Source organism: Plecotus auritus, assembly GCF_963455305.1.
Source record: "Plecotus auritus genome assembly, chromosome: 6".
NCBI classification, from domain to species: Eukaryota; Metazoa; Chordata; class Mammalia; order Chiroptera; family Vespertilionidae; genus Plecotus; species Plecotus auritus.
The window spans coordinates 22,074,951-22,090,472 of record NC_137773.1 but is presented as its reverse complement, the minus strand read 5'-3'; the positions used below and the strand labels follow the sequence as shown (position 1 = coordinate 22,090,472).

Sequence of the window (15,522 nt, the reverse complement as noted above, 5' to 3'; positions counted from 1 at the left end):
GGGAAAGGATGCCTTTTCCCGGTAAAGTCCACAGCATCTCTGAGCTGCATCCCTTTGAGAGTTGTAGCAGGTAGGTGCCGAGGCCACCTTGGACATCGCTGGTCAGAGCCTGTCTGGGATCCACTGCTCAAAAAGTGATCAGAGTGCTTAGAGAAAAACACGGCATGTAGAAACCCTCCAGGTGGGTTTCTCATGAGCCTGCTGGCCCTTGTTTAGATAAAGTAACTGTCCTAGGCCATTTTGCTCAGTGGTTGGAGTGGCAATCCTTGGACTGAAGGGTCGAGGGTTCTATTCCGGCTGAGGGTACATACCTCGGTTGCAGGCTCGATCCCCGGCTCCTATCGGGGTGCGTGCGGGAGGCAGCCAGTCGATGTGTCTCTCTCACATCAATGTTTCTCTCTCCCTCTGTCTCTTCCCCTCCCTTACACTTTCTCTAAAACTCAATGGGAAAAAAACATATATATCTTTGGGTGAGGATTAACAACAACAATAAAAAAGAAAGAAAGAAACTGAGGCCCATCTCCTGCCTCCAGCCAACCAGCAGAAGGAGGGCAGGAGTGGTGTTACTTTGAGCCAGAAACAGGCAAGACAGAGGCACAGGGCTTGCCGGCACCTTTCGGTTCCATGACAAGGAGCCTTGGAAGCGGGACCTCAGTGTGTCCATCTGTAATGAATGGGTTGGACAGAAAGAGTGTGCCCCATAGAGGTGCCTGGGGGAAGAGCCGTGGACAGAAGGGAGCCACCTGCCCTTCCGCTAGAGACCACCATGGAGGGCTGCAGGGCGAGCAGAGCCCCTTCTCTGAAGCTGGACTTTGGGATTCGCTCCTCTTGCCAGATGGAGTTAATGGTTAGGGGCCCTGTGGTTTCTCCAGGGGCCTGGATGCCCTGCTAAACCAGGAGGAGATGGCAGTGGGACAGCAATAAAACCCTCTGGGACCCACGTGTTCCTTTGACCTTGACTCTGTTGACCCAAGGTCAGGGTCTCAGCTATGGGGCTTTGGGGTGGCTCGGGAGTCAGAGGCAGGGGAGGGCCCTACGGTCAATATTGACCTAGCTGAGTCAGGAGAGCGAGATGGGGAAGCGGGAAGGCTGGGGTGGGGCTTGCCGATAACTGGATCTCCCAGCTCCAGTGTGACTGTGGGAACTGGGGAAGGGGGTGCTTAGAATTCCCAAACAGGGTGCTTACTAAAACTACAGCTGCCTGGAGCCCTGCCCAGCCGTAACATAGCCTACTCTCTAAGGGTAGGGCCTAAAACATCTGTATTTTTAGCAAACTCCCGGGACGACTCTGTGGCAGCCATCCCAGTTCCCATATTTGGGGACACAGGTTCAACTCCATTGTAGTAATAATGAGGAAATTGAGATCCAGAGAGGGAACGTAACTCACCCAAGGGGGGGGGGGGGGCGGGGGTTGATGATAATTCCCCGCTTTTCTTTTTTTTTTAATTTAATAAATCTTTATTGTTCAGATTATTACAATTGTTCCTCTTTTTCCCCCCCCATAGCTCCCCTCCACCCAGTTCCCACCCCACCCTCTGCCCTTACCTCCCCCGCACTGTCCTCATCCATAGGTGTATGATTTTTGTCCAGTCTCTTCCCGCACCCCCCACACCCTCTTCCCCCGAGAATTGTCAGTCCACTCCCTTTCTATGCCCCTGATTCTATTATATTTACCAGTTTATTCTGTTCATCAGATTTTTTATCCACTTGATTTTTAGATTCACTTGTTGATAGACATGTATTTGTTGTTCATAATTTTTATCTTTACCTTTTTCTTCTTCTTCCTCTTCTTAAAGAATACCTTTTAGCATTTCATATAATACTGGTTTGGCGGTGATGAACTCCTTTAGCTTTTTCTTATCTGTGAAGCTCTTTATCTGACCTTCAATTCTGAATGACAGCTTTGCTGGGTAGAGTAATCTTGGTTGTAGGTTCTTGCTATTCATCACTTTGAATATTTCTTGCCACTCCGGTCTGACCTGCATAGTTTCTGTTGAGAAATCAGCTGACAATTGTATGGGTGCTCCCTTGTAGGTAATTAACTGTTTTTCTCTTGCTGCTTTTAATATTCTCTCTTTGTCTTTTGCTCTTGGCATTTTAATTATGATGTGTCTTGGTGTGGTTCTCTTTGGATTCCTTTTGTTTGGTGTTCTGTGTGCTTCCTGGACTTGTAAGTCTATTTCTTTCACCAGGTGGGGGAAGTTTTCAGTCATTATTTCTTCAAATAGGTTTTCAGTATCTTGCTCTCTCTCTTCTTCTGGAACCCCCATAATTCAGATGTTGGTACGCTTGAGGTTGTCCCAGAGGCTCCATACACTATCTTCAAATTTTTGGATTCTTTTTTCTTTTTGCTTTTCTGGCTGAGTGTTTTTTGCTTCTTTGTATTTCAATTCTTTGACTTGATTCTTGCGGTCCTCTAGTCTGCTGTTAGGTCTCTGTATGATATTTTTTATTTCAGTCAGTGTATGTTTAATTTCTAGTTGGTCCTTTTTCATATCCTCGAGGGTCTCGCTAAATTTATCGGCCTTTTCTAGGAAATTCTTGAAAAACCTTATAACCGTGGTTTTGAACTCTATATCCAGTCATTTGTTTTCCTCCATTTCTTTCATTTGTGATCTGTTTCTTTGTCTCCACATTTTCGCTGCTTCCCTGAGTTGGTAGAGTAGCTTTGTGTGGTAGGTGTCCTCTAGGGCACAGTGGCTCAGCCTCCCCAGTTACCTGAGGTGGACACTTTTGGTGCACCCCTTTGTGGGCTGTGTGCTCAGCCTTGTTATAGTTAAGTCTTGATTGTTGTTGGTATCACTGGGAGGAATTGACCTCCAGGCCAATTGGCTGTGAGGATCAGCTGTGTCTATGCTGGGAGAACTTCTGTGCTGGAGACACTCTTATGAGACAAGACTTGCAAAATTGCAAAAGCCTCTGTGCTCAGCTTGGATGGGGCGGAGTTTCAGGGCTGTGCAGACAGCCTTGGTTTCTCACCAGCCCTGCCCTATGAGGCCCCTGGGTCTCAGTGTCCCATGGTAATCGCTGCAAGCACCTCTGAGAGAAAGCCACCCTCAAGTTTCGCCTGCTTCCAGACAGTCCAGTTTCTCCCTGAATGAGTCGGGGTTCCCAGAAACTTGCCCGGAACTGGAGTTCAGTGCAGTCGGGAGCTTCCGTCTCCCTCCCGCTTTAAAAAGCCAGCCGCGCACTCAGCCTCCCGTGCATTCAGCAGTCAGTCCTCTCTGTGCGCGCGCCTCCAGACCTCTGCCTTCTGCAGCTCCTGAGTCTTAGTGTGCTTTCTCTTTGCCTGACAGTCCAGATTCCCCCTGAATGAGTCTGGTTTCCCAGCGTCTTGCCTGGGACTGGAGTTCAGCGCAGTCAGGAGCTTCCGTCTCCCTCCTGCTTTAGAAAGCCAGCCGCGTACTCAGCTGCCTGTGCACACAGCCGCCCATCCTCTCCGTGTGCGAGTCTCCGTACCTCAGCCTTTTGCAGCTCCTCTGAGTCTCAATGTGCTTTCCTCTTTTCTTCTAGTTGTAGAATTTCCACTCAGCCAGCTTTCCTGTGGTTCTGGATGGTGTCCGTTTTGTCTTTTAGTTGTAGTTTTGATATTGTTGTTCAAGGCAGCAGTTTAGGTGTTTACCTATGCCGCCATCTTTGTTTCTCCTCCCCCCTTTTCTTGAGGGGAAGGAATATCTACCTCAGATAGCTCCATCCACCCCCAGCTGTGGCGCAGGGCTCAGGAAGGGATGGCGGGGCCAGGCTGCCCAGAGGGAAGTGGCCTTTGAGACCTTGACAGGCCCAGGGGAAGAAGGGAGGATGAGGCTCATCCCGGGGGAAGGACTGGAGAGGAGGCCATTCCCACTGGACTGGATCTGCTCGGCCTTGTCCTGTGCAAACACTCCCAGAACCTGCTGGGAGGTGTTTCCTAAAAGATTTACTAGGGCCCCAGCATGGGAAAGGCCGTCTCCATTGCTGGGGACCCACCCATGCCCTGGAAAGGCATGCCCGCAGCACAGTAAGTTGGGGCACACTTCTGGCCTTCCTCGGCCTCCTCCCCAGCCCCTTCTCCATGACCCCTCAGCCTTTGCTTTCACTCTCCCCAACATGTCAACCTATCCAGCACCTGCACAAAGCCCCCCAGAACCCCCAGCTGCTGCCACGTGCTTCCTGCTTCTTCTGGCTTCCACACACTTTGCACCTCCAGGTCCAGCCCCCATCCCTGTCTGCCCTGAGTTCTGGGTCTCTGTATGGCTCGTGCTTACTGGGGTGGTGTCAGGGATTTCTGGGACAGGAGCCCAGTTGGCTGCAGCCTGGAACTTAGAGTGGCCAAGATTCAGAATCTCACTTCCCTCCCTCACATGTGGGGCCATCTTGGGCTGGTTCCTTCGCCATCTGCACCACAGGCTCCTCATTCATGGGGTGAAAAGTCATGCCCAGTAGTGGGGTGAGAGCTCACATAAAGGAGATAGGTGTGCAGATGTTATTGCAGAGGTGGGTGTAACGCTCAAGCCCCCACAGCACCCAGTTCTCCTTCATTGCAGCAGCAGAGATCTGCCAGGGGTCTCCTCTGTGCAAGAGTGACGACCCCTGCTGCATGTGGCCTGAGCCTGGATAAGATGCGGTCGCAACTTCAAGGAGCGCATCAGTTGGCAGATGCTTGCTAAGGTGACTTCAAACCAGACGGCTGTGTGAGGTGGTAGAGAAGCCATGGAAGCCCATAGAAGGACCTACCCCGGTGTGTGTTGGGAGAGAAGAGGAGACGTCCCCAAGAAGATACCAGACCTGTGTCCTGAGGGCCAGGAGGTGTTGGGCTGAGCAGGAGAATGAGGGGTAGCCAGCCATCTACAGTGGGTTTTGGAGTACATGGGCAGTGAGGAGGTGGAGACGGCGGGTGTAGACAACTGAGACATGAGGCAATAGCTGGAAGGGACAAATGAGTTCCTAAGAACCCCAGTCACTATGTGCTGGCTGCCCAGAGACGGAAACGGGCCAGGGCAGGGAGATCCTGAAGGAAGCGGAACCCTGCCCTGGAGCCCTGACTGTCTTGCAAGAAGACTCTGCCTCTGAGTCTCATTGTCTTCATCTTCAGAACAGGGCTGTTGTGACTGGGACAAGAGGTGTGGTGAGAGTTCTGTGAACTATAAAAGGCCATGCTCCATTAGCTAATAATAGTGTTTTAAGTGGAGCTGGCACTGTCGGAGAGTTAAAGGTCGACTGGGAGCGCCCAGAGCACAGTAGCCCCACGGGGCCCAGGACATCCTGTAACCTGCTCCTGTGCTTCCACCTGCTGGCAAGTGTCTGCAATGGCATCCCAAGCCTCAAGCCCTGCCTTCTGCCCAGGCGGCAGATCCAGGGCTCCTGAAGGCAGAGCTGGGTGGCCTGGCACTAAGATTTGCAGGCACCAGGGCAAGAGTGTCAATGGAAGCCCCCAGGCCCCTCTGCAATCAGCCTTGGCCTCTGCTCTCACTGAGAAGGTCCCCATATGTGTGCTAGGGGTACATGCCCATGAGACGCCCCCGGCCACACACATAGCAGCAATGAGCATAGACCCAGAAAGTGGCTGGTGCAAAAATTCTGGAACTCCGGGACACTGGGAGCATGGTCAAGGGGGGACTGTGGGCTCCAGAAGGCACATTCCCTGGTCCTGTGGAATCTACACCTCTTAGGGGACATGGCTTAGGGCGACCAACCCATCTGGTTTGCCCAAGACTGTCCCAGGCTTAGCAAAGACCTACCCCGGTGTGTGAAAGTACCCTGCCCCAAACCAGGATGGTGGGTCACCAAAGCCTCTGCATTACCCCCTGGCTCAGCCTGAGTATCTTGGGCTCAAGGAACCAAACTGGCCTCAAATGTGGCCTCAAATGGGCCAGTGGAACCTCTCACGCCTTTCCTCTCTCCAGCCCCAAGGCCCCTGTCCCCATGCACTCTGTCCACAGATAGTTTGTGGGTAAAAGGACCCTTGTCCAATTCAGTCTCCAGGGGCTCTGAGGCCTGGGGCTTGTCTGTGAGGTTGGGCTGAGGGAAAAGAATGGGTGGGAAGGGACTTCTGGAACAACCTCCTCATTATACAAGGAACCAAGGAACCCAGGCCTGGAGGAGAAGAGCCTTGTCCCAGGCCCCTGAGGGAGACTTTGCTGTTGGCTCTTTAGAGCCACCCCTTTGCTTTTGTTAAGGGCCCCCAGGTGCCTGAGAGCCCCATCCCTGTCTCTAAGGTTGTGGCAGGTGGTCTAGGCAAAATCTCACAGTGATTGGCTCAGCCTTGAGTATGTGACCAAGTTGGTCCAATCAAAATGAAGGCCTGGGTTTTTATTTTGCATCTAGGAAGATCTAGAACAGGAAACAACCTCCCAGTGTGTGCTTGACTCAGACAGGGAGACAGCCTGCACAGAAGTTTGTAGCTATTTATTGCACTGAAAACACCAAGAATAAAACAGACGTCCCTCTTTCCCCCCTCCCCCCCAATAGCAGAAAGTTTGAGCAGTGGTCATTCAAGTTCACAGCCACATATTTTTAAAAACAGAAAAGAAAAAAAAGAAAGAACTGAAACAAAACCCCAAACAAATAGTAACAAAGAAACCAGCATGGGGAGTCTGGCAAACACATCCCCCCCAGAGGGTCTTCCCATGAAGGGAGACGGGAGGCCATGGTCAAGGTTAGCGCCACGTGGGCATGAACCCGGGAGAACACTTTCCTGTAAACGTGTTTGCATGCTGGAACCTAGGCGGTGTCTTAGGTCTGGATTTTTTGCATCTATAGGATGTTTGGAAGGAGCACAGAGTTGACTGTGTTTGAGGCGGGGGAGGGCATGGGCTCTGGGCTGCTTTGTCTGTCCGTCTCCCCTGCCTGCTGCCTCAGGATCACACTGGTGCCAGTGCCGGTGCCTGCAGTCCACACCGGCTGGCTGCCCACCCGCAGGCGAGGCCTTCACACTGGGGCCATCTCAGCCTGGGGGAGGGGCCTGCCTCCACTTCCCTGATACTTAGAGAGGGACATGGTGGACAGGAGGTGTGTCAGCAAATGGGAGGCAGGACCTTGGTGTCCTCCAGCTCAGTTTTCTCTGGTGGGAAAGTGAGGACCAGAGCGGGGAAAGGATTTGCCCAGGGTCACACAGCAAGTCTGCTCAGAGCTGGGACTGGAATCCCAATGACCCCCAAACCACAGCTCTTGCTTCCCCGCAGTCCACTGCTGATAAGCAGTTGACAGGCACCAACGAGGAGAATGAGAGGGCAGGCGGGGGAGGGGACTGGTCAGGCTTAGAATGGAACGGGAGTCCAGCCAGTGACTAACCCCGTCAATTGTACCACCCCATTTGATTCTCCCATCAGCCCTGCAACACAGGCCGGGCAGGAATATTTAACCCCTATAACTGATGGGGAAACCAAGGCTGAAGAAGGGACCAGACTTGACCTTGAGGGTTGCAGCATCCCTGGTGAAGGCCACACCTCTGGCTTGGGGATGGCTGTGGGAGCTGGCAGCTCACAGGGAGGCAGGCATCTTTGCTGCTGGGATGCTGGGATCAGTGGGCCTTACTGGGAAACCCTCTGGGCCTGGGGCAAGCCAGTGCCCACCCCTGGGCCTCAGCAGCAGGGTCTCTACCAAGAACAGAGGCTACTGATCGACCAGTTTGGAGACCAGGAGGCCTGGGCAGCTTCTTCACTGGCCTGTGGCCCCAGCCTGCCTGCCTCACCTATCCCCAGGGCATCAGCCATTGAGAGAAGAGCCCACAATCGGGGAAAACTCAGAAAGGTCTGGATCAAATATCCCCATCAGTCCTTTTTAAAAACAGAAAAGTGAAGGCAGAGCTGGGCGGCCTGGCACTAAGATTTGCAGGCTCCAGGGCAAGAGTGTCAATGGAAGCCCCCAGGCCCCTCTGCTCTCACTGAGAAGGTCACGCACCCAGGCTCCCGGGAGGTTTGGGGGAACCAGTGCCTCCTCCAAAGCCTTGGGGATGTGGCTCTTCCTCCCCTAAAATCCTCCAGAGGGGACAATATCTCATGCTGGCAACACATGGCCACACAGAGGCCAGAAGCACAGAGAGGCAGCAACATATTTCCGAGTCGGACACTGAGAATACAGCCTCTATTTTTTTTTTTTTTTGTCCAAAACATGTAGATTGGTTTTGCTGTGATTTTTCTTCTTTTCTGTTTTTTTTTAAACATACTTACTGCATATAAAGTCATGCAAAGAAAATAGTGCAGACAGTAGATCCTAGTGGATGTGCCAAGGCGTTCCACATCAGAGTCAGTCCCAGGGAAGAGGGCAAGAGGAAGGAAAAGAAAAAAGGAGGGAGCGATGCGGACCCATGGTGGCAGGACGAGGCGTGGAGAGGAGACATTCCGGTGCTCTGCTTAGACCAGCAGATACCGAGGGGGTGGGTGAGGAAGACACATGCTCATGGCCCTCGCCAGAGATGGGGGAGGACGCTGGGGGTGGCACACAGATGAGCTGGGATGGAAGCTTGGGAATCGTGGTCGTGAGGACTCCCGATTGGGAGGCAAGCAAAGGGAAGTCCAGATACTTCCATCCTGAGAACCTCCCCCAGGCTCTCTGCCCCCATTTACTGTTTCTTATCAGCACTAACATCTGATTCAGTCCTGAAAAGAACCTTGGGACCAAAATTTCAGTGAGGTACTTCTCGCTGAGGCTGGGGAACCACTGGTGACAAAGCCCATCTCAGAGATGACATTAAAAAATAAATAAATAAATAAACAAACAGAAAAAGAGCTACCGCTCTGTCCTCTTCCCTCCTCCCTTCCCAGCCCAACCCAACCCTCCTTACAATAATTGAGAGGTCTAGTTATTACATAAATATCAATGAACGTGAAACCCATTTACGAAACACACAGGAGTTTGGCTATAAAAAGGCATGCGGTCCAAGTAGAAGTGATAACCTAGGCGTTGCTTTCTTTTGCCCCCAAAAAGCAATCAGGTTTTCTCCCTCAGATATGATGAAGCTGGAATTCCCCGGGCCCGATGGAGGGTGGAATGGGTGGTTAGCAATGGAGGTAAACATCAGAGAAGGAAGAAGGAGAAGAGTGGGGGCACCCTGAGAGGATCGCGCTCCCCACACTGAGGGAGAAGTATCAGGCGGGAGCCTGGAGGCCAGGACGGGACGGGAGAAGAGGTAGGGAGGCAGTCTGAGGCAGGAGGCTCCTGGCATCTGCTCCTCTCTCACTCTCTCCCACAGGGGAGGTGGGGTCAGGGGTTGCGGTTCATCTGCCTTTCCCAGAGGAATCCTGGAAGAGGAGAGATCAGGGATCTCCTGACTCCACCTCTTCTTCTCCCCAGCCCCTGGGCGAACACACAGCTGGGCATTCTGCAGCCAAGGCAAGTCAGGCCAATGGCAGCCAGGCGGGGGTCCTCAGGGCCAGCACCCAGGGCACCCAGGCCTGAGGAAGCTCCGCCCTGGCTGGGGACAGAGACTGAGACTGGCGGGCAGCAGGGAGATGTGGCCATTTGCTCTGAAGACGTGATGGCTTTGTGGGTAGGTTTTCTTGATGCAGGTATGAAAGTGACGGTGATGGTGGTGGTGGGATGATGTGAGTGGGGGAATTCCAGCAAAATCCAAGGTGGGAGAACCAGCAGCGACATTCCACGGACGACGGACACGAGTAGCTCTCTGTAGTAGAGCGCCCCCGCCTGGTCCTTCAACTGTAAGATACGATAATTCATGGGTCATGCAGGTGCATCCGAGGTGCCCCATTTTCCTACGGCACCCACCCCGGCCTACTTCCTTAGAGGGAGGTAGCTACCACCTAAGGGACCTGCCCAGCTCTTCCCCTGGGACCTGCAGGCCTGGTCTCCTCCCGTGGTCCACCCGCTCCCATCCCATGGCCTCCCTTTAGATGGTCCTAATGACAAGCCAGGAAGGAGGGGCCCTTACTGGGGCAGGACAGAGGGCGCTCCAGATCTGTGGAAGTGGACGATCTGCCATTTGCCATCCCGGCGGTGCCAGACGCGGGTCTCCTCCGACTGGGCGGTGCGGGGGATGCCGCCGGCGTCCAGGTACTGAGTGATACGGATGTAGGCAATGCAGGCTGACTCGTCGCCCATCAGATGGATGTGGGGATTCAAAATGGTGGTGTGCACAGGCTTGCTGTTCCGGGACCACACTGCAGGTGGGGACGGGAGTGAGCAGAGCAGATGCAGCTGAGGGACTTCCTGCCTCATGTCCTTCACTCCCCCAACTCCCAGCACATTCCCAGGGGAGCCCCTCTGCCTGTCTCATTTCCCGAGGAGCAGTCTCCGTGACAGGGCTCAGCCACCTGGGTGTCAAGGCAGAACTCCTAGATGACTAGGTCACATCCCAGCTTAGGGATGATGGATTTCAGACACCCCGACGTCTTCAAGCACAGGGAAATGGAATTTTAGAATCATAGTGTCTCAGACACAGAAAAATAGAACTTAGATGATTATAGAATCAAATCAGTTGAGACCAAAGTCTTGAACCCAGATCCCTTCAGAGGCCAGGCAAGTACATAAATGAGGGGCTGAGCTGGGTACAAAATACTAAATGACAACTGACCATTTGCCTCTGGGTGAGGGAGACAATAGGGAGTGGTGGATACTGGTGAATAGCTGAGCACATTCCATCCACTGGGGGGCGCCCTGTACACAGCTCCCCTAGTGGTTGTTATCTGAATAACGGGGACCCCCTAGTAGTACCATACTTTCTGACTTCTCAAGAGAATCAGGAAATCTGGATTTCTATGTGGAAATGTCTAATTTTTAAATATTGGCATCTAATTCAAGTTTAAAACATCATGCAGGCCACATAAAACACGTGTGCAGTCCAGATATGGCTTGTGGGCCCCTCATTGGGCACCACTGTTCTCAACATGTAGAATGAAGGAAACTTGGGGAATATTAAGATTGTAGAACCTTAGACTCTTGGGATTGTAAGGATGGTATTTGCGGTTCATAGGGTGAGGTCACGGAGCTTTGCAGAGTTAGAGAGAAATGCATAGCTCTTATAATCATAGACCTGACAAATGCATCTTTTGAAAGATCTGAAACATTTTTCTCTATGGAAAATATAAGCCATTACTACTACTACTACTACTACTACTACTACTACTACTTATTTTGATTCTAGGAATTCTTAATTTTTTCCAGCAAGATAGAAAACAAAGCACAGAAAATGATGATGAGCCAGGGAGGGACTGGACAGGATCATGGGAATAACCCTTATGCTTTTCCTTAGTATAGCCCAAAGGTAGGTACAAACCTCACAGAAAGCACACCTCCACCCTTGGAGATGCCAGTTCAAGAATCTGTAGTATTAAGAAGCCCCTGTCCCCTTCCCCATCCTCTCTGATTCTGATGCCCAGCCAGGTTTGTGAGTCACTGAGTTCCTGAAAAATCTAAAATGTCTTTTTTCCCCCATGACTGTAGAAAGCCTCCAATAGTGTCCACCCCTAATATTATAATCACACTCTACCCAGGATTTGGATAAAGGACTCAAAATCACTGAGTCTTAGGTATGTAGACTAATGTAGTTTTACAATTCTGGGCTTGTAGAGAGAATGTACAGCTTTTGTGTTGTAGGCTTGGGAGTGACCTCAGAGGTCAGAGGTCACCAGTGGCCCTCCTCCCAATGCAAGGAAGCCTCCATAAGCATCCTTGACAGCATCCAGAGCTGAAGGCAGTCAAGATGGTCTAGTTTAATGCGTCCATTTAGCAGATCTGGAAACTGAGGTCCAGAGAAGCAACCTGACTTGTTCTAAACTGGGCCAGGTTTTCAAAGAAAAGCAGTAGAACCTAAAAGAAGTCAGTGTCTCTGTGGGACTGAATTAGAGCAATCTAGAACAATCCCAGAGGGACAGACAGAGCTTCGCATTGCTGAGGGCACTGGGCCTTGCTGTTGTTGATGAGGGTGGGGGTCCTGAGGGGCCTTTTCGAAGCAGTAACCACACTGATGTGGTGTCTCTTGAATAGACTGGAGGCTTTCAACATCTGCCGTGGTGGATAGCATGGGAGAAAGCCGCCGGGTCCTCCAGCAGGAAAAGGCAGGGAGTAGGGTAGGACTCGGCCAGAAGCAGGCAGATACTCTGGATCTTGCTCTTAGGGGTCCTGTGACATGACCAGATGGTCAAGCTCAGAGTTTAGGGGGCTGGGGTGATGACGCAGGCCAAGGGCTAGCACGAGCTTCTCTCTGTGTTCTTTTCCCTTTGGCCATCCCCAATCCCTTAGTCAGCTCAGCCCAGTCTCTGCTCTGTGAATGCTGGAGTACAACATGGGGAACCAGCACCCCCAGAGGACAAACCAGTAGAGAGATGGCCTCGGTGAGCCTGGGAGCTCTAGGGTGATGGGGACCGATGGGGGCGAGGGGGGAAAATTAAACTGCCATTGCTAGCCTTAAAGAATCAGAGTTTGACTGATCAAGGAAAAATGCAATGTTCTTCTTCACAGCTTTTTGGGGTGCTCTTGAGCCCCTGTACCCTATAAGACTCAGTCAGATTGGGTGCAGGTGTCCAGCTGATGGCCGCTGATGCACAGAGGAGAGGGGCAGCACATGGAAGGGAAGAGAAGGGAAGGGCGCTGCAGTGAGCCAGGACTGGGGTCTGCCACTGACTTTCTGAGTTCCTTTGGACAAGTCACTTCCCCTCTCTGAGCCTCAGTTTCCGCCTCTGTGTGATGAAAAACTGGACTAGATCCTAAGTCAGCCACTTAAATACCTCCTTCATTTTAACCTACAACTGCCACCTACACTTCATTAAAATATTTCCTTAAATCGATTCACTTTATTATTTGATATTTTAAAAGAAAACTTTCTAGCGCAATAATCAGTGACAACCAGTATCACAGAACACAATTTTAATAAGTCCAGCAGAAATGAAATGAAGCTATGTAATCCTAGCTCCGCATGCCTGCCTGCAAGAGATCTGAGCCGGAGACCACTCTCTCTGATGAAGAGGGAAATTAGAAAGTGTTACGGGGTGTTCAAGACAGACTAGCATCCAACTGGGCCTTTCCCCTTGATGGAGCCAGATGTATTGAAGGAGAATTTAGAAAGGGACCAACTTTCTCACTGTGAGAACCACTGTGGTTTTGAGCGGTGCCCACGTTCCCTGGAAATAATCTGGTGAAGCCTCAGTGGTACATGCCTTCCCTTGGAAGACCATGGCCATGTCACCTCCCAAGGCCTTCCTCCGAGTCCCGAGCTGCATGATCCTAACCTGCATGCGCTGTGGTTCATCCCTGTCTGACCCCTGGCCAAGGTGAGACACGGACACAGGCAGAAAGCACCCTAGGTCAGGCCCAGCCTCAGCCCCGACAGCCCCTGGTTGCCAAGCTGCCAGGTCTCTCCTGCAGAGGAGAGGCCCAGAGAGGACAGACATGCGGACAGAGACCTAGACAAACAGGCAGGGCACAGCAGTGTGAGCTCGGGGCCTCTCCTCTTCCCCAGGCTGCCCACCCAGAGGGGGCACTTGCATAACAACCCACAAGCCAGCTTGTGACCAGTTGGGCAGCTGGGGTGGTCCCCGGTGTCAAGATGACTATAAATTGGATGTGTGCCCTCATGGGAAGGGTCACGGGCAGGAGAGGGCTGGGAGGACCTGGCATGCTTATCCCAGGTCCCCATCCTCAGCCACAGGAGGGGCAGCTGGCAGTCAGGGGGACCAGGGTTAGGAGAGGGAACCAAGGTGGTACCAACCCCTGTCCACACGGGATCTTCCTCTTCGCTGGCTCCTGAGCCGCCCCGGGGGCCCTGCCCGTCACCCTGCTGTGCCATCCGGCAGGACACGGAATGAGAGCAGACAACAGGCACCCCAGACAGAAGGAATTGCTCACGGTTTTCAAAATAGAATCGATGGAAGTCCAGGCCCTCGACCAGGTTCCCCAGGGCCTCGGGTTCGAAGGCTGTCATTCCGGGGTCACACATCTTCCTGGGGGGAGGAAGTCATAGGAAAGAGGGGCTGGGGCGGCCTCTCAGAGCCACCCTCTCATCCAGGGGTCTGGACCCACAGAGGGTGAGCCTGTAAAATTGGAGTAATTGCACCCATCTCACAAGATCAATGAGGCTGATGGATGGGGAAGGGGCTTGCGAACTGTGTGTTGTGGGGCATCGCTGGCTGGCTGGTGCCATTTAGAAATGGGAGGCCTGGGTTCAGGTCGTGGCTCTGCCATTTTACTGGCAGGAGGCTTAACCTCTCCAGCAAGAGCACCATGAATGTGTGCAGAGCTGTGCCCTGCAGTCCAGCCTGGAGGCTGCTCTCCAAATTGCACCCCATTCCTGCCCAGGCAGCAGATCCACAGGGTGGGGAGTTCCTAATTCATCCTGGGTTCCTGGGAAGCGGACCTTTTCACTCACATTAAAGTGACTTGTGCTCACCAAGAAGGTCTGTCCCTGGAGAGGGTGTGTTTTGCTACTTTAAACAAAGATGCCCTATTGTGAACAGCAGCCCTCGCTATGAGATGAGGAAAACAGCATTCCACAAAGCAATGCCTGGGAGGAGAGCGGCCGGGGCACGGCCAGGGAGGCCCTCGCTGTGTATTTTCAGGGCAATGCTCCCTTCCAGGTCTCAGCCTTCCGAGAGACCCTGACAGCTGGGTGGGGGGAAAGGAAAATGGATTCCCCCACCCCCAGGTCTCTGTGGCACAACATGGACTCCTGTGACAATGACAATGAAGCCAGGGACAGAAAGTATCCCAGGAGAAACTGAGGTCCCGATCTGGGGAGGAACTGAAGACGACTGGAGGAGGGTGTCAGGCCCAGCATTTTCTAGCAAGTGCAGGGCGCTCTGTCCCTGTGCTGCCCTGACTGCTCTGTTGCTGTCAGGGACTCCAGGCAACTGGCTTTTCCACTCAGAACCTCAAATTCTCCAGGTGGATTAACTTTGGGGCCGGGGGCTGTGCTCAGACCACATGGGAGTCTGAGCTGTAAACTTCGGGGAGACTGAGCACCATTGGGGAAGCCCCTCTCCAGGAGGTCTCTGGGCATCCCTGCCTCTGAAGGAGACCATCTGCTTCAACCTCATTGTACATGTAGAGAAATTAAGGCTCCTGACATGAAGGGACTTATCCAGGGGTACACAGGGCCAGACTCAGGGCCCCATGGCCCCCAGAGGGCATGGCAAGGGATCAAAACCTAGAGTACACTACAGATGCCAGAGAAAGTGACATCACAGAGTGGGCGAGTCCCCAGAAATGGCACTGAGAGACTTGGGGTCCACCGGAGCAACCTCTCTTTCCCCCCTTTCCTGGCTGTGTCCTACCAGCGCCACTCTCCGGCTCTCCCATGGCTGACTGAACCCTTTCTAGGGCCGCTGCAAAACCGATTTAACAGTGCATTTCCATGCTTTTATGCAACACCCAGTACACACACCCCTGTGCACACAATCGCAAACCTGCATGCATGAACAAGTGCATGCACACACATGTACCTGTGGCTTCAGTCTAACACCGGCACCTTCCAAGGTCCTGTTCCTCCAGAGACAACCAATAGATTTCTGGGACTTTGCCACCCGTCGCTGTGGAAACCCTCCCACAGTGACTGCCAGGCCTTGGGAAAACTACTTCAGCTCCTGGGCACAGTGG

General features: G+C 52.7%; 1 protein-coding gene across 3 annotated transcripts in view; it reads right to left on the bottom strand.

Moving 5' to 3' along the window:
- Positions 1 to 6,369: 6,369 nt before the first annotated feature.
- CAMK2A (calcium/calmodulin dependent protein kinase II alpha) overlaps positions 6,370 to 15,522 on the bottom strand; it is a gene marked incomplete at its 3' end in the record, with an annotated part of 61,789 nt that continues 52,636 nt past the window's right edge. For 2 of the 3 annotated variants that reach the window (XM_080675700.1, XM_080675699.1), the window contains 3 exons: positions 13,777 to 13,871; positions 9,866 to 10,094; positions 6,370 to 9,633 (listed from right to left, as the gene is read on the bottom strand). In XM_080675700.1, the coding sequence (XP_080531826.1) occupies positions 9,630 to 9,633; positions 9,866 to 10,094; positions 13,777 to 13,871 (328 nt within the window). Of the gene's footprint in view, positions 9,634 to 9,861; positions 10,095 to 13,776; positions 13,872 to 15,522 lie in introns of those variants that run through there. The other variant, XM_080675701.1, reaches the window with a different exon arrangement.